This window comes from Triturus cristatus, chromosome 1_1, assembly GCF_964204655.1.
Source record: "Triturus cristatus chromosome 1_1, aTriCri1.1, whole genome shotgun sequence".
Lineage (NCBI taxonomy): Eukaryota > Metazoa > Chordata > Amphibia > Caudata > Salamandridae > Triturus > Triturus cristatus.
This window is the reverse complement of record NC_140579.1, coordinates 101,732,264-101,753,754: the sequence shown is the minus strand read 5'-3', so window position 1 is coordinate 101,753,754 and position 21,491 is coordinate 101,732,264. Positions and strand designations below refer to the sequence as shown.

General features: G+C 52.8%; 1 protein-coding gene across 2 annotated transcripts in view; it reads left to right on the top strand.

The window, feature by feature from the left end:
- Window positions 1–21,491, top strand: part of LOC146869630 (flotillin-1-like) — a 202,624-nt gene that overhangs the window by 93,956 nt on the left and 87,177 nt on the right. For both annotated transcript variants that reach the window (XM_085608949.1, XM_085608956.1), the window contains exons 7-8: window positions 1,158–1,253; window positions 2,569–2,721. In XM_085608949.1, the coding sequence (XP_085465075.1) occupies window positions 1,158–1,253; window positions 2,569–2,721 (249 nt within the window). The remainder of the gene's footprint in view (window positions 1–1,157; window positions 1,254–2,568; window positions 2,722–21,491) is intronic.

Sequence of the window (21,491 nt, the reverse complement as noted above, 5' to 3'; positions counted from 1 at the left end):
CCAATTCACCCATCGAGCAGGTATTTCAGTACCTCCAGGCAAGGTGCACTTTCCCACACAGGGAAAACTATGTTGTTCAAAGAGAGAGGAGAAAACCAAGTATCACTTCACTGGCAAACACTGTAAAGTGGCACTAATGTGTTTAGGTGTGAATAAATCAATCTGGCCACCTTGCAACCACTGTCTTGCTTTAATTAGTTATTTATTTTTCACATTTGGAATGTTTTATTTCTCTCCACCCGGAGGCTGCACTTGTGTCAGAAAAAGACAACGTTTCCAGCAAAAATGTTATTCTTTTTTGGATCCATTTCACAGGGGAGCAAATAAACGAAAGGAGGAAGGAGAGGGTAATACCCGTTTCTTGAAGTCTCGGTTTTCACTAACTGAGGAGCGAGACCGAAAGAGAGGGAAGACATGGAGGCTTAGATGCCGTCACCGTGGTGTGCGCGCACAGCTTAATTTATGGGAACTTGGGGAGGCTGAAGAGGATTGCTTCCAGGCGCAGCCGTCTCCCTCGCTTAGAGTGAGGGGGCCCCTGGAGCGTGGGGGCCCCCGCACCACGGGGCTGCGTTATGCCCCTGGCAGCTGAGGCAGCTTCCCTTCCAGGGCACACACGCAGCCCCACCCGAGTACTTCACAGGTCTTTAAGAGACCATTTGCATGATAACGAGGCTTTGTTGTATTTCACCTCTTAGCGCCCCAGCAGCTCCACTCTGACTATCGCGGTAATCCCTGGGCCCCGGTACGATGTCTGCAAGGTCCGCAGGCCGCCAAGAAAGGCTTGCCGGGCCGCTGGCGGCCCGCGGGCCGTACTATGAGTACCCCTGGTCTATGGTATTGTGATCACACAGGCAGATATGTAGTAGATATGGCTACCGCATTTTGGATTCTTTGATGTAGGAAGAGTGGGGCTGGGTGTGATGGTACTAGGTAGATGGTTGAATGAAGCTTCTGTGGGAACCATAGGTGTAGGAAGATGCATTGAAGAGTTGGTCCAGTGTAGAAGGCACTTCTTATAACTTGGTTCACTTCAGGGACTACTTCTCACTTGCCAATCCTATATTTGCTCATTTCCTGCCCCACAACCCTCTCTCCGAGGATTGCTTGAACTCTCTCAGCTGCTGTTTACGTATTCCTTCTTTTTGCCATTCTCTAAGGATTACCTGCACTCGCTGGGAAAAGCCAGGACGGCACAAGTTCAGAAAGATGCCAGAATGGGAGAAGCAGAAGCAAAACGTGATGCAGGCATTAAGGTGAGACCATCTGGGTGCCGTGGGAATTGAGCGTGGGCAAACCTGTGTCTAGATATATTGATCTTTGAAAATAGCAGGACACATCTCCCTCAGACCATCTTACCTGCCTCCCACTGCGCCATCACCACTTCTTTTTTCGTCTAATTTTGTAATATCGTCTGATGTCTGCGATCTGTGAGCTAAGCCTTCTTTTTAACCCTGGCTCGCTTACTTTCTCCATTCCATGGTGACATTACGGAATTCTAAATGATGTTCTGAAGTTTCTGACTACCCTAAAATGACCCCGGAGAGAAAGCGCACACATGGTTCACAGAGACATGATCGCAGTAAAAAAGAAAGCACAGGAGCATGATACTTGTCAGTCTAACCTGAGGACATACCCTGTTTTGAATAAAATTAGGACGCAATCCAGATGTATCCCTTTTTGAACTTCTGCCAAGCAATTCTGATATACAGATAATTTGAATGTGTGCATTCTAGGAGTTGTACTAGGTGCTCTAGCAAATGTCTTAGGTGCTTTGAGCTACAGTGTCAAAGAGCTGGACCCAAGCCACTCACCCTACTGCCTCCTTTTTGCTTCTTCCCACTGACAGTCCAGTGTCTACACAGTTTCTAGTGTTGACCACTCTTGAGAGAAACCTTTTCTGCTCATGGTTGGGTTGGTCCCTCTTCTAATCTCCGCTCTCCTCCTTCCCTTTTCAGGAAGCAGGTCCCTCTTCTAATCTCTGCCCTCCTCCTTGCCTCTTCAGGAAGCAAGTCCCTCTTCTAATCTCTGCCCTCCTCCTTGCTTCCACAGGAAGTAAAGTCCTTCTTCCAATCTCTGCCCTCCTCCTTGCCTCTTCAGGAAGTCAATTCCCTCTTGTAATCTCTGCCGTCCTCCTGGCCTCTTCAGGAAGTCAATTCCCTCTTCTAATCTCTGACCTCCTTGCCTCTTCTGGAAGCAAGTCCCTCTTCTAATCTCTGCCCTCCTCCTTGCCTCTTAAGGAAGGTAGTCCCTCTTCTAATCGCTGCCCTCCTCCTTGCCTCTTCAGAAAGCAGGTCCCTCTTCTAATCTTTGCCCGCCTCCTTGCCTCTTCAGGAAATCAAGTCCCTCTTCTAATCTCTGCCTGCCTCCTTTTCTCTTCACGAAGTCAAGTCCCTCTTCTGATCTCTGCCCTCCTCCTTGCCTCTTCAGGAAGCAAGTCCCTCTTCTAATCTCTGCCTTCCTCCTTGCCTCTTCAGGAAGCAAGACCGTCTTCTAATCTCTGCCCTCCTCCTTGCCTCTTCAGGAAACAAGTCCCTCTTCTAATCTCTGCCCTCCTCCTTGCCTCTTCAGGAAGCAAGGGCCATGCAGGAGAAGGTGTCGGCACAGTACATCAACGAGACCGAGGTGGCGAAGGCCCAACGGGACTTTGAGTTGAAGAAAGCATCCTATGACATCGAGGTGAACACTAGGAAGGCAGAGTCAGACCTGGCCTACCAGCTGCAGGTGAGGAACCTTGGCAGGAATCAAGGGAGAGGCTGAGAATATGTGATTGAAGCCAAGGATGAAGCACCGCGGTGGGGGGAGAAGGCTGGAGCCCCCAGAATGTTTTGTTTTGGGGCTGTAAATCAAATGTTATCAATCCCTGTGTGAGAAAACGTTCATGGAAATCCCTGTGTGCCTTGCGGCCCTCAGCTCAGTATTATCACACTACAGCCAGTAATGAGGAAGATAGCTCTGTGGAAACCTGTGCTTGACTTCAGTCTAGCAGTGACACAAGTCTAACGCTTCCCAATTTAATAGTAATTTGACAATATGTAGGTCCACAGTTTAACACCAGACTCAAAAGTATTTCTTAAAATGATTTAAAATTAGTGTTCAAGGCTTGTGTGGCTAGCCATCTAATGTTGGGTCCAGATCTGTGCAAGATGTTTTGCAGCATGAATCCTTTTCTGGATTCATATGCTGTGCATTTTTCCACAAACTAGTGGTCGGGTCTGAAATAGTCTTTGTTTCTTTGGGGTTTTTTTGTTGTTTTTTTTGATTGGGGCAGCGTCGACCACCATTTGGTGCTAGGTCCATCCCTTGTGTGTCGTCAGACTGCGCCCCGGAAGTTCCTGTGTGTGGTAGCCATCTTCAGATTTTTTTTTCCATTGTTGGGTCTGGAAGCAAAGCAAGATACTCTGAAGTTTTGGATGAAATCCACAAAAGAATCAAGAAATTTGAGTGAAAAAAACATCAATCATCGACTGAGAAGACACTGGATATGGAGAAAGACCTCTGGACACCATTCCGTCGGGAGACCCCAACGGAGCAACAACGCAGATGGATCAAAACAGGCACAGTAGTGGCCATGGAAAATACCTCTTTCCAAATTCTGCCCAAAGTGCCACCACAAGTTTGCACAGTGTGATCCACACAACGTTTGTAACCTCTGCCAGCTGAGGGATCACAAGGATAAAGACTGCGAGGGCTTATGCGGTGTTCATGTTGAAGACACTCAAGGTACTCCGAAAGCAGAGGGAGGACCATTACGCAGTCATGGTCCAAAGCCAGAAACAAACATCGCTGAGGGACTTCAGCCTCTTAAGTGATGAGGATGATCAGGAAGTGCCCGCAGAATCAACATACAGGGGTCACACATCGAGATCCTCGAAGGGGACACCGAGAAGAGGCATACCAGGAAGAAGGCAACAAAAGACACAGAAAAGAAAACAGACAAGGTAGGAAACTGTCAACCGTCGGAAACCAAGGGCCATGAAAAGAAGGCACAAAAATCAGCCCAGGTGTGAGAAGATGGCCTGATATATGCTGTCCACTAGTTCTAGTGGGCACCTTGTATCAGTCCAAACAACCCTTTATGGTGATAGGTTAAAGACAACCTTTATTGAAAGCTATCCTAGTGGTAGCTTTGGAGAGCAGCCTTCAGGCTAAGTCTTGAAGGAATGTAAAGCAGCTTGTTTTACCAGTCTATAATCTCTTGAATGATCAAATGAAAGGACAACCACACCAGGTATATATTTAAAATATATGTATTTAGGTTAGCACACACCCCTCTAGTCTCTTTATGAGATCGGAGTTCGAAGTACTTAAGTTACAAGATAGCAATCATCAGTAATAGCACAAATACACGTTTGGGCCCTAGGGGCGTACCAAACCATATACCAAAAAAGTGATATAAGAACCACGACTGAACTAGACACAAGGCCTAGAGCCTGTAGAATCGCTGGACCCCCAAGGAACCACCCAAGGTAGTGACACAGGGGACCCACGGGGGCCGTGTGCAGTGTGAAAACACAACCGTGGGTTCCCGTTATCTTCTATGGGCAATGTCGCGGTTGGAAATTTAAAGATTAGGGACACTTCTAATCGAGTCAGGACCAAACCCTTTTGGACTTAAGAAGTTCTAGGGCTAGCACCCACGGGAGCACCAGAGTACTCGAGTTACCTCACCCAGGGAAGCCGGGTGCATAGGTGTCTTTTGGTGTCGGGTCGGGTCGTCGATTTCAATGGGAGCCTGCAAAGAACTGCTGCTGCCGTGAAGAGGAGAAGTGTCCAAAGAGATCCAAGCCCGGATCTAGGATGGAAGGAACCTGAAAGCAGAGGGGACAGAGACTGAGTCACTTGCCAGTGACTGAGGGCAGGATGGGCCAATGTCCACAGATGTCGGGTGCTTCAGGTGAGTTGATGGGTGTCTTGACATCAGCCACGAGGTACAGGAGGCGTTGACAAAGTCCATGAGCCGGATTCGAGCTGTCCCATGAAGTCTGTCGAGTGCTGCAAGGTCTGCGACCAGAATGGACCCAACAAGCCTTGGCGACGGCAAGTCACTGGAATTCAGAGCAAGGACTACGGTGCGGACCATCAAGGTCTGAGGGACTCACCCAGAAAGGGTAAGTCAGGGCACGTCTGGAGCAACCAGTAAAGCCCAAGCAGAAAGGGAGTTGCCTTCGCGGGGACCTGCTAGCCAACGGGCTAGTGATTGCGAATGAGCCTCAAGCGGTCGCACTTGAAGCTGGCCCACGGGTCACTCGTGGAGTGGAGGCCAACTATCTTCGATGCAGGAGGTGCTCAAGGCTGGGGCTTGTCAGAGCCCCAAGCACAACTTCGAGGAGGTCCAGGAAGATACTGTTACTGCAAAAGGTCACGGTGTCCAGGGGTCACGGTTCCACATCGCCCACGATAGCCATGGGCCTCAGCTTTGCTGTGGACTCTGGGTAGCCTTGGGGAGGTCTGGAAATCCACCTCTGGTGATGCAAACACTTCAGCGTCCGGCGGGAGCTTCAGCGATGCAGACCGGTCAGTTGCTTCTTTGGTGCCTGCCACGCAGGGGAGTCATTCCTTGACCCCAAGGGAGATATCTTCATTCTTCCAGTTAAAGTAGAATGTCGAAGGTCCAGGATATATGTTGCAGAGTTTCGTCCAGGGTAATCTAAAGTATACTTTATACTTATAGTAAGTTTAGGGGATGGACTACCTCTAAGGCCCCACCTATGGGTGGGCTTGGAAAGAGGGGGGGTTACACCCATTTCCTTTGTCCAGTTTCGCGCCAGACCAGGGGCAGGTAGCCCCTGCAACCGGTTTGAACTGGACTATGCACAGGGACACCAAGTGTGCCCCCAGTGCAGGACTTCAAAGCATCAGAGAGTGCTCCCGCCCAGCCCCAATACACATCTGCCTGTCCGGGGAGGTGGCTACACCTCCCTTCGACAGGAAACCTATTATCCAGGCCTCCCCTGCCGGCCTATTGTCCAGGCCTCCCCTGCCGGAGTTTCGGTCAGCAGCAGGAGGCCAAAACCGTGTCTGTGGCAGAGGCATCCATTTTGTGATGCCAGGGCTCAGGAAAGTCTTACCGGGTTTAGCCAGTGTGAACATGTCTCTCCCTCTAGAAGCGTGGAATGCTACCCCCACCGCCAGAATTGGCGCGGGGGGGGTAGCATTCCAAAGCATTTGACACCAAACACAACATGTTTTGATGCAGCCATTCCAAAGTTAGCATTTACCTCGAGGTTATAATGCACTTAAGAGTATATGGTATGGCTGTATCACAAAACACAAAATTGTTCAAACAGCAGTTTGAGCAAAGGCGCACTGTCCACCCGCCCTATAAGGTGCAATATACTGGTATGATTAAAACTCAAAAAAGTAAACAACAAGTTCTTGATAAGCATACAATAAATTACACATGAAACACTTCATATCAGTGTAGAATGTGAACCCGTTCTCAACAAGAACAAAATCGTTATCAAGCAATGAAATGCTAGTAAATAGCTATGTCGCAATTTAATTCATAATTGCTTAAAAGATGTCGATAATCTTCCAACCAAACGCCAAAGATGACTGTGAAGCAAAGGTCAAAAGTCTTCTTTATTTTCTAGTGCAGAAAGCGTTTATGTTTTCAGCCCAACATCATGGCTTCCCAATGCATTTCTGTTACAGAACCTTCATCAGGGGAATGCTGAAAAAATATTTACATATATACATATGATTCCTGTACAAATGACATCTTTTAGAATTCAACACAGTTTAACTAGTGCCAAGCATATATTATATTCATATATGGCATTATAAAGGATTCACATCCAGTATTTTTAACCAGCCGATAGCGTGTCCGGTAAGAGAATCAAAACGATCGATACTAACAAATAATACTGACAAATCTGGAGACTCTCTCAATGAAAGATATGGCAACAAACAGTTCTAATTCATGTCCAAACGTATACGAATGTTTAATAAAAAGACACCAAAACCATGTGAGCAAAAACAGAGTGACCGACCAAACAAGAGGTAATTATCTGCGTAATCGACAATACTACCCAGCCACCTTTAAAAATGATAAACACCGTGTTCACTAAGATATACAAAAGTAATGAGAAGGCTCACCGCCAAATATCTCTGTGCGCTTGTAATATCCAACAAGAGTAGGAAGACCGTACTGAAGAGAAGGAAGAACCAGTTACAAAATGTAGACTGGCGTCTCAAGTACGCAACAGATACTGTTGTAAGGTTAAAGGAACTAAACCGTGTTGCCACTTACTTAGCCGGTGTGTGTCGAACGCCTGCAACGTAAACAGCTACAACACCGAAGTATGGTCGCCAACAATGAAATGACATCATACAAGAGGAAAAGAACATAGCAAACACCTGCCTGAAATCAGCCCTAGACGTAGCCGATACAGCCATCAGACAAATGTGCACAGGCACAAAGTTCAGAAGGTACGCCTGGCTCCGGATATCAGGCTTCAAGCAAGAGGTCCAAACCTCAATTATTAACAGACCCTTCACAGGAGACGACCTGTTTGGAAGTGAAGTAGATGAACCCCTTCAACAAATAAAAAAGGACAATGAGATAAACAGGGCTATGGGAACCCTGCAACAGAGGGACACCTTCATGAGAGGAGGTTTTAACCTCAGAAGACCTACAGGAGGGGAAGTCTTCTCAACAGGCCAACAACAACAAAATCAAACTCAAGGCGGCAGACAACAATCAAACCAGCAGTCAGGATACCAAGCCTGGCAACAGCAACCAAGGCAGCTCTTTCAGGGCAGAGAAAGAGCCAGGAGACAACCCTCGAGAGGGGGAGGAGCAAACTCCAAGAGACTTGCCCACAACAAAAGATCCCCACACAACACCAGTGGGAAGCAGAATAGCGCATCACCTACTTCAACGGGAAAACATCACCATAGGCAGTTTAATTTTAAACGTGGCACGTCACACCAATTGTATGGAACTAACAAATAACCCCATCAAATCCACCAAGAAAGAAGAAGGTCCAAGGAACAGAACTCTTACAATTAAGACAAGAAATAATGAGCTGTTATATAAACAAGCTGTAGAGAGGCACTTGAAAGGAAACTTTTTACCTTACTTCTTGGTACCAAAGCAAGATCTCACACTAAGACCCATCTTAGACCTCAGATTCATAAACAAATTCATTTGCACGCAGCATTTCAAAATGTCAACACTACAGGAAGTAATCCCACAGCTGGAAAAAAGGGGATTTTATGGCAACAATAGATCTAAAGGACGCATATCTACACATCCCCATGAACCAAGCTCACCAGAAATACCTTAAGTTCTTCCAGAAGAACATTCAGTACCAATTCAAAGTCCTGCCTTTTGAGATAAAATTGGCACCAAGAGTCTTCGCAAAGTGGCTAGCAGCGGTTGCTGCATCCCTAAGAAGGAGAGGAATCCAGGCCTCTCTCTACCTAGACGACTGGCTGGTGAAGGCAAATTCAATGCAAAGATGTTACAAATTTGTTCATCAGGTGATCACAACACTGCAAAAATTGGGGTTTTCAATAAACCAAAAAAATCCATCATCAAAGCCAGACAAGAAAAGACCTTCTTAGGAGCAAGATTAAACTCCAAGGTTACACAGGCATACCCGACCCAGAACAAAATACAAGCTATCAGACAAGAAACTAACCTGTACCAGTAGGGTCAGTCTCCTCAATGAGGACTGTCATGAAACTCATGCACGTGATAGCATCATCAATCAATCAATAATTTGTAAAGCGCACTACATACCCGCAAGGGTTTCAAGGTGCTGAGGGGGGGAGAGGGGGGGTGCTGATGCTACTGGTCGAACAGCCAGGTCTTGAGTTGTCTCCTGAAGGCTAGAAGGTCTTCGGTTTGTCATAGGATGAGGGGGAGGGTGTTCCAGGTCTTGGCGGCGTGGTGGGAGAAGGATTTGCCTCCGGCTGTGGTTCTACGGATGCGTGGGACGGTAGCCAGGGAGAGGTCTGCGGAGCGGAGTTTCCTGTTGGGCACGTAGAAGGAGAGACGACTGTTGAGATAAGCTGGGCCGGTCTTGTGGAGTGCTTTGTGTGCGTGGATCAGGAGCTTGAAGGAGATTCTTTTGTCGACAGGGAGCCAGTGCAGGTTCCTCAGCTGGGGGGTGATGTGGTCGTGGCACGGTACGTCGAGGATCAGGCGTGCGGAGGCATTCTGGATTCTTTGCAGTCCGTTGATGAGCTTGGTCGGGGCTCCAGCATAGAGGGCGTTTCCGTAGTCCAGTCTGCTGCTGACTAGGGCCTGGGTGACTGTTTTCCTTGTGTTTGTCGGGATCCATCTGTAGATCTTGCAGAGCATACGGAGGGTGTTGAAGCAGGTGGATGAGACAGCGTTGACTTGTTTGGTCATGATGAGTTTCGAGTCGAGGATGACTCCCAGGTTGCGTGCGTGGTTGGTGGGTGCGGGTGGTGTCCCCAGCGACGCGGGCCACTAGGAGTCGTCCCATGGTGAGGGGTTGGGCCCGAGGATGAGGATCTCTGTCTTGTCTGTGTTCAGCTTAAGGCGGCTATCCTCCTTCCAGTCAGCGACAGCCTTCATTCCCTGGTGGAGGTTGGATTTGGCGGTGAGGGGGTCCTTGGTGAGGGAGAGGATCAGTTGCGTGCCGTCGGCGTAGGAGATTATGTTGAGGTCGTGGTGTCGGGCGATACGTGCAAGAGGTGCCATGTAGACGTTGAATAGAGTCGGGCTGAGGGAGGATCCCTGCGGGACGCCGCAGATGATCTCGGAGGCTTCGGATCGGAACGGGGGAGGCGGACTCTCTGGGTTCTGCTGGAGAGGAAGGAGGAGGTCCAGTCTAGGGCCTTGTCTCGGATCCCTGCGTCGTGGAGTCGTGTGCGTAGTGTGCGGTGGCAGACGGTGTCGAAGGCGGCGGAGAGGTCCAGAAGGATGAGGGCCGCCGTCTCGCCGTTGTCCAGTAGGATCCTGATGTCGCCTGTGGCGGCGATGAGGGCGGTCTCGGTGCTGTGGTTGCTGCGGAATCCTGACTGGGAGGGGTCCAGGATGCTGTTGTCTTCAAGGTAGCGGGTGAGCTGGATGTTGACTATCTTCTTGATGACCTTAGCTGGGAACGGAAGCAGGGAGATGGAAGTTTTTGAGTTCGCTCGGGTCCGCCTTGGGTTTCTTCAGCAGGGCGTTGATCTCGGCGTGTTTCCAGCTTTCAGGGAAGGTTGCGGTCTTGAAGGAGTGGTTGATGATGTTGCGCAGGTGGGGCGCGATAGAGCTGCCGGATTTGTTGAAGATGTGGTGTGGAAAAGGGTTAGACTGCGAGCCGGAGTGGATTGTGCCCATGGTCTTGATTGTGTCTTCGGTGCTCACGTTGGCCCAGGTTGTCAGGTGGTCGGTGGGTGGTGGTGGTTCTGGCACGTTGGGGCTTGTTAGGGTCGTCCAGGGGTTGAAGCTATCGTGGATATCGGCGATCTTGCGGTGGAAGAAGGTGGCGAAGGAGTCGCACAGGGCTTGTGACGGCGGATGTCGTTTGCGTTGGAGCTGGGGTTGGAGAGTTCCTTCACGATGTTGAAGAGCTTCTTGCTGTTGTATGCGTTGTTGTCGAGGCGGTCTTTGAAGGAGGTCCTCTTGGCGGTCCTGATGAGGTGGTGTGGTTGCGTTCCCCTCATCACCCATGTACGTCTCCACATGCGCCCTCTACAGGTGTGGCTGTGCAACAGTTGGTCACAAACCACAGGGAGTTGGGAAGATCTAGTGGTTGTAACAGAAAAGGTTCAGACAGAGATACAATGGTGAGCATCCGGGAACATAACACTAAGGGGACCTTTCAAATCAACAACTCCCTCAGTGACCAACACAACAGATTCGTACCACACGGGTTGGGGAGCACATTCAAGAAACCTGAGGGTAGACAGGGTCAGTGGAATGATGCAGACTCCATAAAGCACATCAACTTCCTAGAGATAAAGATGGTGTTCCTGGCACTAAAGGCATTCTAAGCCCACAAAGAAAGGAAGACAGTATTGATCTGTGAGACCGGCCTCGTGGCGTGGGCCCTCCCGACCAGCAAGTTACCCTACAACCACGCCGAACCTCGTGGACACGGCCTTCCGGCTCCCATGGGCCAACATCCCGAGGGCCGACCAGATCCCCAACACGCATGCCCGGCCGAGGGAGAGCGAAACCCCCCAAACCAGACCGAGAGGCGCCGACCCTGTCACACCTCTGGCCTCTCCCCCGAGGGAGGTTTCGATCGCCCACCAGGCCCCCGGTGAGCGGGCGCCTCGCCTGCTGGGTGTCTGGAGTCCCTCCCGGACCCACCTGAACAGATCAAAGGGCCGAGCGACAGGAAACCCCGTCACACCGCCCCCCAGGCACCAGACCCCTCTCCACGAGGACTCCGGACTTCAAAGAGGAGGGGGAGTATAACAAGGGGTGCTGACGGGACGGAAGCAGAGAAGACCTGGACTGACAAGAGCCTGCTGACTTGGTCGCGGCTCGATCGCTCCCCGAACAGAAGAACGCTACCCGCACTCTGAACCATCTGAGCCCTGCTGACGCTGTCGCGGCTCCCCGAACTCTGAACCATCTGAGCCCTGCTGACGCTGTCGCGGCTCCCCGAACTCTGAACCATCTGAGCCCTGCTGATGCTGTCGCGGCTCCCCGACCTCTGAACCATCTGAGCCCTGCTGACGCCGTCGCGGCTCCCTGAACTACGACCCTCCGGTGCCTGCTGAGTGACTCGCGGCCCGCTCCTCCAAGAGAATCGGCAGAGATTGCCGAGAGAAGCAACATCCCCTCAGCTCGAGGATTGAGAGCTGTGCGCCGGCTACCTCGCAGAGACACTGATTCAAAGACTGTCCCGCTACCCCTTTTTCCCTCATCACGAGATCGCTGCCGCTTGTGGCATTAATTCTGCACCTGCCTGCCGGATCATAAAGATCCCTTACAACCACCGATAAAAGCATATTATCTTGCAACGAATTACTGTGTGGTGTCCCTCTATCAGAAGAGTGTAAGCGCAGCGTGTGCGATCCTACGTACGAGACCCTTCCAGGAAGGGCCTCCCTGCTCTTGCTCGGCCTAACTCTGGGTAAGGTGGGCCTCCGGGTGGTCGGGAACGCATTCCGCAGCCTCCCCGGAGAACGCCTTCCAACATTTGGTGGCAGGCGACGGGATCCGAGCCAACACCTAGAGATCGTGCAGTAGACGGCTTACGCACTACCAAGAAGAAATGGAAGGAGAAACTTCCCTAGGTGCCGCAGGCACCAACCCGAGCACGGCATTCCAAAAGGACCAGTTAGAATCTTATACGCACCGAGAACTGAAACAATTTTGCAAAGACTTTGGAATCGCTACCACCGGACTAAGCACGAAAGAGGACTTCCAGGGGGCATTAAAAACCTGGGTCGAGGCGGAAACTCCCCGGACGCAAACAGAAGGAGAGTCTCCCAACGAACCACGAAGCACCCCGGGGAGGAACGGCGCCCCCGAGGGGGGCCTATCCCTAGAGGAACTAGCAGACCGAGAAAGAGGTCGCAACCACGAACTAGAACTAGCAAAATTAAAAATCGAAGGAGAGCTAAAACTGGCTGAAAAAAAACTGGCGGTGGAACAGTTACGCCTACAAGGAGAACTAGAGGAAAAGAAACGACAGAGAGAACACGAAGAGAAAAAACTCCAACTAGAGCACGAACGTAGCCTAAAAGAAATCGAGCTCAAGGCTAAGAAGGCGGAGGCCCGACCCTCGGAAACCCAACCCATCTCCTCCACCGTGGAACCAAAGGTCCACATCCCCAAAGATGTGGTGAAAGAATACTATAAGAACGACGATATTCAGCAATGGTTCAAGGCCTACGAAGTCGCCATGACCTCCCACCGAGTCCCGCAGAAAGACTGGGGGGCTGGGCTGTGGGGCCGGTTCCTGAGCGAGGGGAGAGATACCCTGCTGGACCTGCCCTCCACGGTGATGAACTCCTACAGTCACATGAAAGAGGCCCTGGTAGCCAGATATGGGCTCACCCCTGAAATGTACCGGCAACGGTTTAGAGACTGTAAAAAGATACCCGGTACCACCTGGGTGGAATACGTGAACTTTTACAGCCGGGCCTTGGACGGATGGATCAAGGGCAGCAAGGTCTCCACCTTTGAGGAGCTGTTCGACCCAATCGCATGGGAACACTTGTCCGCTAATTGCTTCGTAGAGCTGCGCCAGCACCTCCTGGACAGCAAACTCACAGACCCTCGAAAACTGGCCGTCGAGGCTGACCGGTGGGTGAACACCCGGGCCTCCCGGGGCCCCGTGGGAGACTACGGTCGCCACAGTCAGGGACCCCCCCGCCAGAGGGGGGAGGGAATCAAGGCCGGCAAAGGGAGCTCCCGGGGGGATCCCCGCTCAGCCCTCCCAGAGGACAATCTCCGCCCTTTCCAGCTCCACCTCCGGCCAGCACCGGGCCACCAGGGAGGCCGGGGCCCCGAGTGAGAATCACCTGTTTCCGCTGCCAACAGACCGGACACTATGCCAGCGACCCTCAATGTCCCATGTACCAGCGAACCACAACAACCACCCCGCCGGCTCGACAAATGGCCTCCGTAGCCCTGGGGGAAGAGATGGAAGACTCCGAAGAATGGGAACCAGCTGCCATGGCCTTGGTCTCCCTGGGGGGACCGGGAGATGGTCCCCGGAACGCCCCTACCCGCCAACACGAAGAAGTACCGACAGCAGGTGACGGTCAACGGTCACCGCGTCGAGGGCCTCCGGGACACGGGGGCGAGTGTCACGGCGGTTCATTGTCACCTGGTCTCCGAAGATCAAATCCTGCCCGGCGCCTTTTGCCCCGTCATATCATCAGACAATTCCGAGAGCCTCTGCCGGATGGCCCTAGTCCCTTTCGAATGGGGGGGAGTCACCGGCAAGTTAAAGGTGGCGGTCCGACCCTCCCAGCCCGTGGACTGCCTCCTGGGCAACGACCTTGAGAACTCCCCGTGGGGACAAGTGGAACGAAGAGCCCACCTCGAGATGATGGGCCTACACGAGTGGGTATGCGCCACCACGCGCTCAATGATTCTCAGGGCGCCTTCCTCCGAGGGGGGAGAGGCCATGCCACTAAACACCGCCACCATCCCCGAGATCCAGAATACACCACCAGCGGCCAACGACCCCATTCTGGATGAACCGACCGCTCCCGACGAAGGGTCAGTGCCTTCCGACCCCGAAACCCTGACCAAACTCGGGGACTTGACAGAACTGGCCCAGTGGCCCTGCGAAGGGGGCCCCTCCCGTGAAGAGTTCTGCCAAGAAGAATCCACCTGCCCGTCCCTCATTGGACCCCGACAACAGGCCGAGGCCCAAGCAGCAGGCGACCGGACTGGCACCCACTGGGTATACTGGGAGAACGGCCTCCTGTACAGCGAACAGAAGTCGGCCGAGTTGGGATCGGCCCGGGTACTAGTGGTACCCCAACGCTTCCGAAGTCTCCTCCTGGGCCTGGCCCATGATGTACCCCTGGCCGGACACTTAGGCCAAGATAATACCTACCAACGACTCGTCACCCACTTCTATTGGCCCAAGATGCGAGCAAATGTGGAGGCCCACTGCAAGTCCTGCCCCACGTGCCAGGCCAGCGGAAAAAGTGGGGGCAAGCGCAAGGCTCCGCTACAGCCCTTCCCCGTCGTCAGTACCCCTTTTGAGCGGGTAGGAATCGACATTGTGGGACCGCTGGACCCCAAGACCGCCCAGGGCCACCGGTTCATCCTCGTCCTGGTGGATCATGCCACCCGTTACCCCGAAGCCATCCCCCTCCGCACCGTGACGGCCCCCGTGGTAGGCCGGGCCTTGATGGGGATCTTCTCCCGCATGGGGTTCCCCCGCGAAGTCGTGAGTGACCGGGGTACGAACTTTATCTCCCGATATATGAAGTCCCTCTGGCAGCAGTGCGGAGTATCGTACAAATTCACCACCCCGTACCACCCCCAAGGAAACGGCCTAGTCGAGCGCTTTAACAAAACACTGAAAGGAATGATCATGGGCCTCGAGGAACCCCTACACCGGAGGTGGGACGTCCTCCTCCCATGTCGCCTGTTCGCCTACCGGGAGGTTCCCCAAAAATCCCTGGGATTCAGCCCCTTCGAACTACTATATGGACACCCCGTCCGAGGACCCCTGAGCCTGGTCAAGGAGGGGTGGGAAACAACCCCTCGGGGGACCCCTCCGGATGTGTTCCGATACATCTTGGCGCTCCGCAACCAGACCCGGAAATTCAGAGAACTCGCAGAAGCGAACCTGGAGGCTAGCCAGGAAGAAATGAAGTGCTGGTATGACCAGAATGCTACGCTGGTCGAGTTTCAGCCGGGCCAACAAGTATGGGTCATGGCCCCGGTGAGACCCTGCGCTCTCCAAGATAAATGGACTGGACCCTTCAAGGTGATCGAGCGGAAGAGCCAAGTCACCTATCTCGTCGATGTGCAGTCCCCGCGAAACCCCCTCCGGGTTCTCCACGTGAACCGCCTCAAACCTCACTTTGTACGGACCGAATTGAGTTTACTCCTGGCCACCGACGATGGGGCCGAAGAAGACACCGAGCCCCTTCCAGACCCCCTGGGGGCGAAAGAGACCGATGGGTCCGTGGAGGGAGTGAGACTGTCAACCGCCCTCACAGCCCAACAGTCCGACGACTGCCGCCAGCTACTAGGGCAGTTCGCGGACCTCTTCTCCCTGACCCCTGGGGTCACCAACTGGTGTGTCCACGACGTGAACACCGGCGACAGCCCGCCAGTGAGACATCGGGCCTACCGGGTCCCTGATCGGGTCCGAACCTGCATCCAGACCGAGGTGGCGAAGATGCTAGACCTCGGGGTGATTGAACCCTCCGACAGCCCCTGGGCCAGCCCGGTAGTCCTGGTTCCGAAAGCGACTACCCCGGGTGTTGCCCCCGAGCTGAGGTTTTGCGTGGACTACCGAGGACTCAATGCGGTCACCCGAGCGGACGCTCACCCTATCCCCCGTGCCGACGAGCTCATTGACCGCCTTGGGGCCGCTCGCTACCTCAGCACCTTCGACCTGACTAGTGGATACTGGCAGATTGCACTCACCGAGGGAGCCAAGGAGCGCTCCGCCTTCTCCACCCCGGATGGGCACTACCGCTTTAGGGTGATGCCGTTTGGAATGAATAATGCCCCGGCCACCTTCCAGCGGCTGGTGAACAGGGTCCTGTCCGGACTAGAGGGGTTCAGCGCAGCATACCTCGACGACATAGCGGTCTTCAGCTCCCAATGGAGCGAGCACCTCCAGCACCTCCGTCAAGTCCTACTGGCTCTGCGCCGGGCCGGCCTCACCATCAAAGCCAGCAAATGTCAAATTGGGCACGGCTCCGTAACCTATCTGGGGCACCAGGTCGGAAGTGGGCAGGTCGCCCCCCTCCAGCCGAAGATCGACGCCATCTTGTCCTGGGAACCCCCCGCAACCCAAACGGAAGTCCGGGCCTTCCTGGGCCTCACCGGCTACTACCGAAGGTTTATTAAGAACTATGGCAGCATCGCAGGCCCCCTCACAGAACTAACCTCCAAAAAACACCCCAAGAAAGTACACTGGGCTCCCGCCTGCCAGAAGGCGTTCGACACCCTAAAGGCTGCCATGTGCGCGGCTCCAGTGCTCAAAGCACCCAACTGCGCTCAGGAGTTTGTGGTCCAGACGGACGCCTCGGAACACGGCATCGGGGCAGTCCTCTCCCAGTTCGACGACAAAGGCATAGATCGGCCCATAGCCTTCATCAGCCGAAGGTTGCTGCCCCTTTGAACAGCGGGGGAGCACAATTGAAAGAGAGACCTTCGCAGTAGTCTGGGCCCTCAAAAAGCTACGGCCCTACCTGTTCGGAACACACTTCCGAGTACAAACAGACCATCGACCCCTGCGGTGGTTGATGCAGATGCGAGGGGAAAACCCCAAGCTGCTACGCTGGTCCATCTCCCTCCAAGGGATGGACTTCACTGTGGAACATCGCCCCGGGACGGACCACGCCAACGCGGACGGCCTGTCCCGATTCTTCCGCTTCAGCGAGGAGAACCCCCAAGTGGATGGGTAGTTCTTCCCGCCTTTCAGCTGGGGGGGGCATGTGTGAGACCGGCCTCGTGGCGTGGGCCCTCCCGACCAGCAAGTTACCCTACAACCACGCCGAACCTCGTGGACACGGCCTTCCGGCTCCCGTGGGCCAACATCCCGAGGGCCGACCAGATCCCCAACACGCATGCCCGGCCGAGGGAGAGCGAAACCCCCCAAACCAGACCGAGAGGCGCCGACCCTGTCACACCTCTGGCCTCTCCCCCGAGGGAGGTTTCGATCGCCCACCATGCCCCCGGTGAGCGGGCGCCTCGCCTGCTGGGTGTCTGGCGTCCCTCCCGGACCCACCTGAACAGATCAAAGGGCCGAGCGACAGGAAACCCCGTCACACCGCCCCCCAGGCACCAGACCCCTCTCCGCGAGGACTCCGGACTTCAAAGAGGAGGGGGAGTATAACAAGGGGTGCTGACGGGACGGGAGCAGAGAAGACCTGGACTGACGAGAGCCTGCTGACTTGGTCGCGGCTCGATCGCTCCCCAAACAGAAGAACGCTACCCGCACTCTGAACCATCTGAGCCCTGCTGACGCTGTCGCGGCTCCCCGAACTCTGAACCATCTGAGCCCTGCTGACGCTGTCGCGGCTCCCCGAACTCTGAACCATCTGAGCCCTGCTGACGCTGTCGCGGCTCCCCGAACTCTGAACCATCTGAGCCCTGCTGACGCTGTCGCGGCTCCCCGACCTCTGAACCATCTGAGCCCTGCTGACGCCGTCGCGGCTCCCTGAACTACGACCCTCCAGTGCCTGCTGAGTGACTCGCGGCCCGCTCCTCCAAGAGAATCGGCAGAGATTGCCGAGAGAAGCAACATCCCCTCAGCTCGAGGATTGAGAGCTGTGCGCCGGATACCTCGCAGAGACACTGATTCAAAGACTGTCCCGCTACCCCTTTTTCCCTCATCACGAGATCGCTGCCGCTTGTGGCATTAATTCTGCACCTGCCTGCCGGATTATAAAGATCCCTTACAACCACCGATAAAAGCATATTATCTTGCAACGAATTACTGTGTGGTGTCCCTCTATCAGAAGAGTGTAAGCGCAGCGTGTGCGATCCTAGGTACGAGACCCTTCCAGGAAGGGCCTCCCTGCTCTTGCTCGGCCTAACTCTGGGTAAGGTGGGCCTCCGGGTGGTCGGGAACGCATTCCGCAGCCTCCCCGGAGAACGCCTTCCAACATGATCCATATGGACAATACCACAACATTGTTTTTCCCCAACAAACAGGGAGGAATCAAATCATTCACCCTAAGCAAGCTAGCTCAGGAAATATGGAAACGGCGGCCAATTCAAGGAAAATCAACCTACAGACAATTCACCTGCCAGGAAAGGACAACACCAAAGCAGATCAACTCAGCAGACTGAACAGCAGCTCGCACAAGTGAGAGATAAAACAAAGGAGCCTACAACAGGTCTTCAACAACTGGGGAACTCCAGAAATGGACCTGTTTGCAACAATGGTAACAAAAAATGCCAATCCTTCGCCTCCAGGTTTCAACACCATCTATCAAGATGGAATGCCCTGTCACTAAACTGGTCAGGGACATTTGCATACACTTTTCCTCCAATTCCTCTATTACAAAGGGTTCTGGGAAAAGCCAGACAACCAGAAACAAACCTAATACTCATAGCCCCTCAATGAGCAAGACGAACCTGGTACTCAAGCCTACTCAAACTGTCCGGGGGACAAATGATCAAGTTCAGGGCAGACAAGGACCTCCTCAAAATGCAAAGGGGGCAAATCTTTCTCCCAGAACCAGCAACGCTCAGCAGCATAGCAGCCTGGCGCCTGAATACATATAGTTCAGTTATTTAAACTTACTGCGAAGAACAATGGAAATACTAAGAAGCAAGAAAACAAACCACAAGACAATCCTATGCAGCTAAGCGGAAACGGTACACCATATGTTGCACAAATAATACAATAAACTCAATTTCCACACAGGAGACAGCGCTCATACATCTTACACACTTGCTAGACAGCAAGATCAACTACTCAAGCCTCAAGGTGCACCTGGCAGCAATTGTAGCCTACACCAGGGGAGATTGATGAAAATGTTTCTTCACAGCACCAGTCATCAAAAGATTCCTTGAGGGGTCCAAGAGGATTGCACCCCAAAGGAAGGCTCCAGCCCCAACGTGGAGCTTAAACACAGATCCTAACACAGCAAATGACAGGACTATTTGACCCCATGCACAAAGCAGAACTCAAATACATCACCGATCAATTGCTCTTCTCTCACTCAAGGTCCAACAAGGGAGCACCAGTGACAAAGGGGACAATTGCACGTTGCATTGTAGAGGCAATTCAAGTATGCTATGCCTCAGCAAGAACATGCCCAAAAGCACACTCAACAAGGATAAAAGGGGCAACCCCTGCCTTCATGGCCAATAGACACTATGGAGCAGATCTACAAGGAAGTGCCTCAGCGTGGCACCGCAAGCCCTTTGGCTGCGCCACGCTGCGGCACTTCCGAAGCACAGGCATGCAACATATTTTCAAGAATATGTCGCTTCTCTGTGCTTCCCCCTGCGCTGGCGCACAAACTGCAGCCATGCGCTGGCGCAGGCAGCCTAGCACCATGGTGCAAGGCTGCTATGGTGCTAGGAATGCTAACAGGTGGGTCAAACGATCACATAAACCAAAGATCAAACATCTAAAGACAACAGGATTTAAGACATTGCCTGAAGAAAAGAGGGGAAAAAAGAATCTGAAGATGGCTACTACGCACAGGAACTTCTTGGGCGCAGTCTGACGTCACACAAGGGATGGACCTAGCACCAAATGGTGGTCGCCGATGCCTCAAGCACAAAAAACAAAAAAAAGAAAAAGACTATTCCAGACCCAATCACTAGATGGCGGAGTAATGCACAGCATGTGTATGCAGAAAACTCTTCAAGCGGCAGAGCTACTCCTACTAGTAAGCAAACATTTAGTTTTGTTACGAGACAAAGTGACTCTTCCTCTTGGTGAAAATGCGCATGGGCATCGACTCCGTTGTTAAATTGTTTTCTTTCCGCCGTCTGGTTCGGAGATCAGTACAAGTTCATGGGACATTTGGTAAAGGAAAGGAAGGAATGCCGTCACGTGTATTTGGACCTATACAATCTGTTCTCTTGCGTCTTCTGGGCTAAGAAGATATATACTTGAATAATTCTATGTGACAGGTCAGAGTTCATGGTTCAAGTTAAATATTCATCAAGCGTTTCTGAGATCTATGAGCAGGATAGGATAGTTTAAAAGGAGATGGTGTCTAGACTAAGTGCTTCTACAACCTAAGGGGAGGGACGAGAGCGTGAGTACGGAGTTCCACTCGGTGTGTCCATTTGAGTGAAACTTGAGTTGGCATTTACAATTCTTCCCTTTAGTGTATCACATGTCCCATGACCTTGAATTGATGTTCAATAAACCCATGCACGACACAGCTTTATGAAATACTTTTAAGTATGGTATTAAATTGTGGACCTCACAATTGTCAGATATACATTATCACGTCTGCGCTGGTCAGAGAATGACAAGTTGTGATTCCCTTTGCATTTAGTGACATTGCAACTTTCATCAACTTCCGTGTATTGTTCGGTGCATGAGAAAGTGCATGTGTCTCATCTCCTCTAAAGAGCTGCTTTTTGCGTCGCGTCTGTGCTCCAGTCCAAGGGCCTGCTTCGGATCTTGGCGGACGGGCCACTCCATGTCAATGGCGACGGATATCCCGTCCGCTGAAATATAAATGCCATAGGATAGAATGGGACTTATATTTCAGCGGACGGGCTATCCATCACCGTTGTGACAGAGTAACCCGTCCGCCGAGATCTAAATCAGGCCCCAAGTGTTTTAAATGTGGATGCTGCGTGCAGGAGGTGGATGCTGTGTGAAGGAGGTGGATGCTGCATGAGGGAGGGGGATGCTGCGTGAAGGAGGTGGATGCGGCGTGAAGGAGGTGGATGCGGCGTGAAGGAGGTGGATGCGGCGTGCAGGAGGTGGATGCTGCATGAAGGAGGTGAATGTCGCGTGAAGGTGGTGGATGCGTGAAGGAGGTGGATGCTGCGTGAAGGTGGTGGATGCGTGCAGGAGGTGGATGCTGCTTGAAGGAGGTGGATGCTGCGTGAAGGAGGTGGATGCTGCGTGAAGGAGGTGGATGCTGCGTGAAGGAGGTGGATGCTGCTTGAAGGACGTGGATGTCGAGTGAAGGAGGTGGATGCTGCTTGAAGGAGGTGGATGCTGCTTGAAGGAGGTGGATGTCGCTTGAAGGAGGTGGATGTCGCTTGAAGGAGGTGGATGTCGCGTGAAGGAGGTGGATGTCGCGTGAAGGAGGTGGATACTGCGTGAAGGAGGTGGATATCTCGTGAAGGAGGTGGATGCATGAAGGAGGTGAATGGTGCGGGAAGGAGGTGGATGCTGCGTGAAGGTGGTGGATGCTGCCTGAAG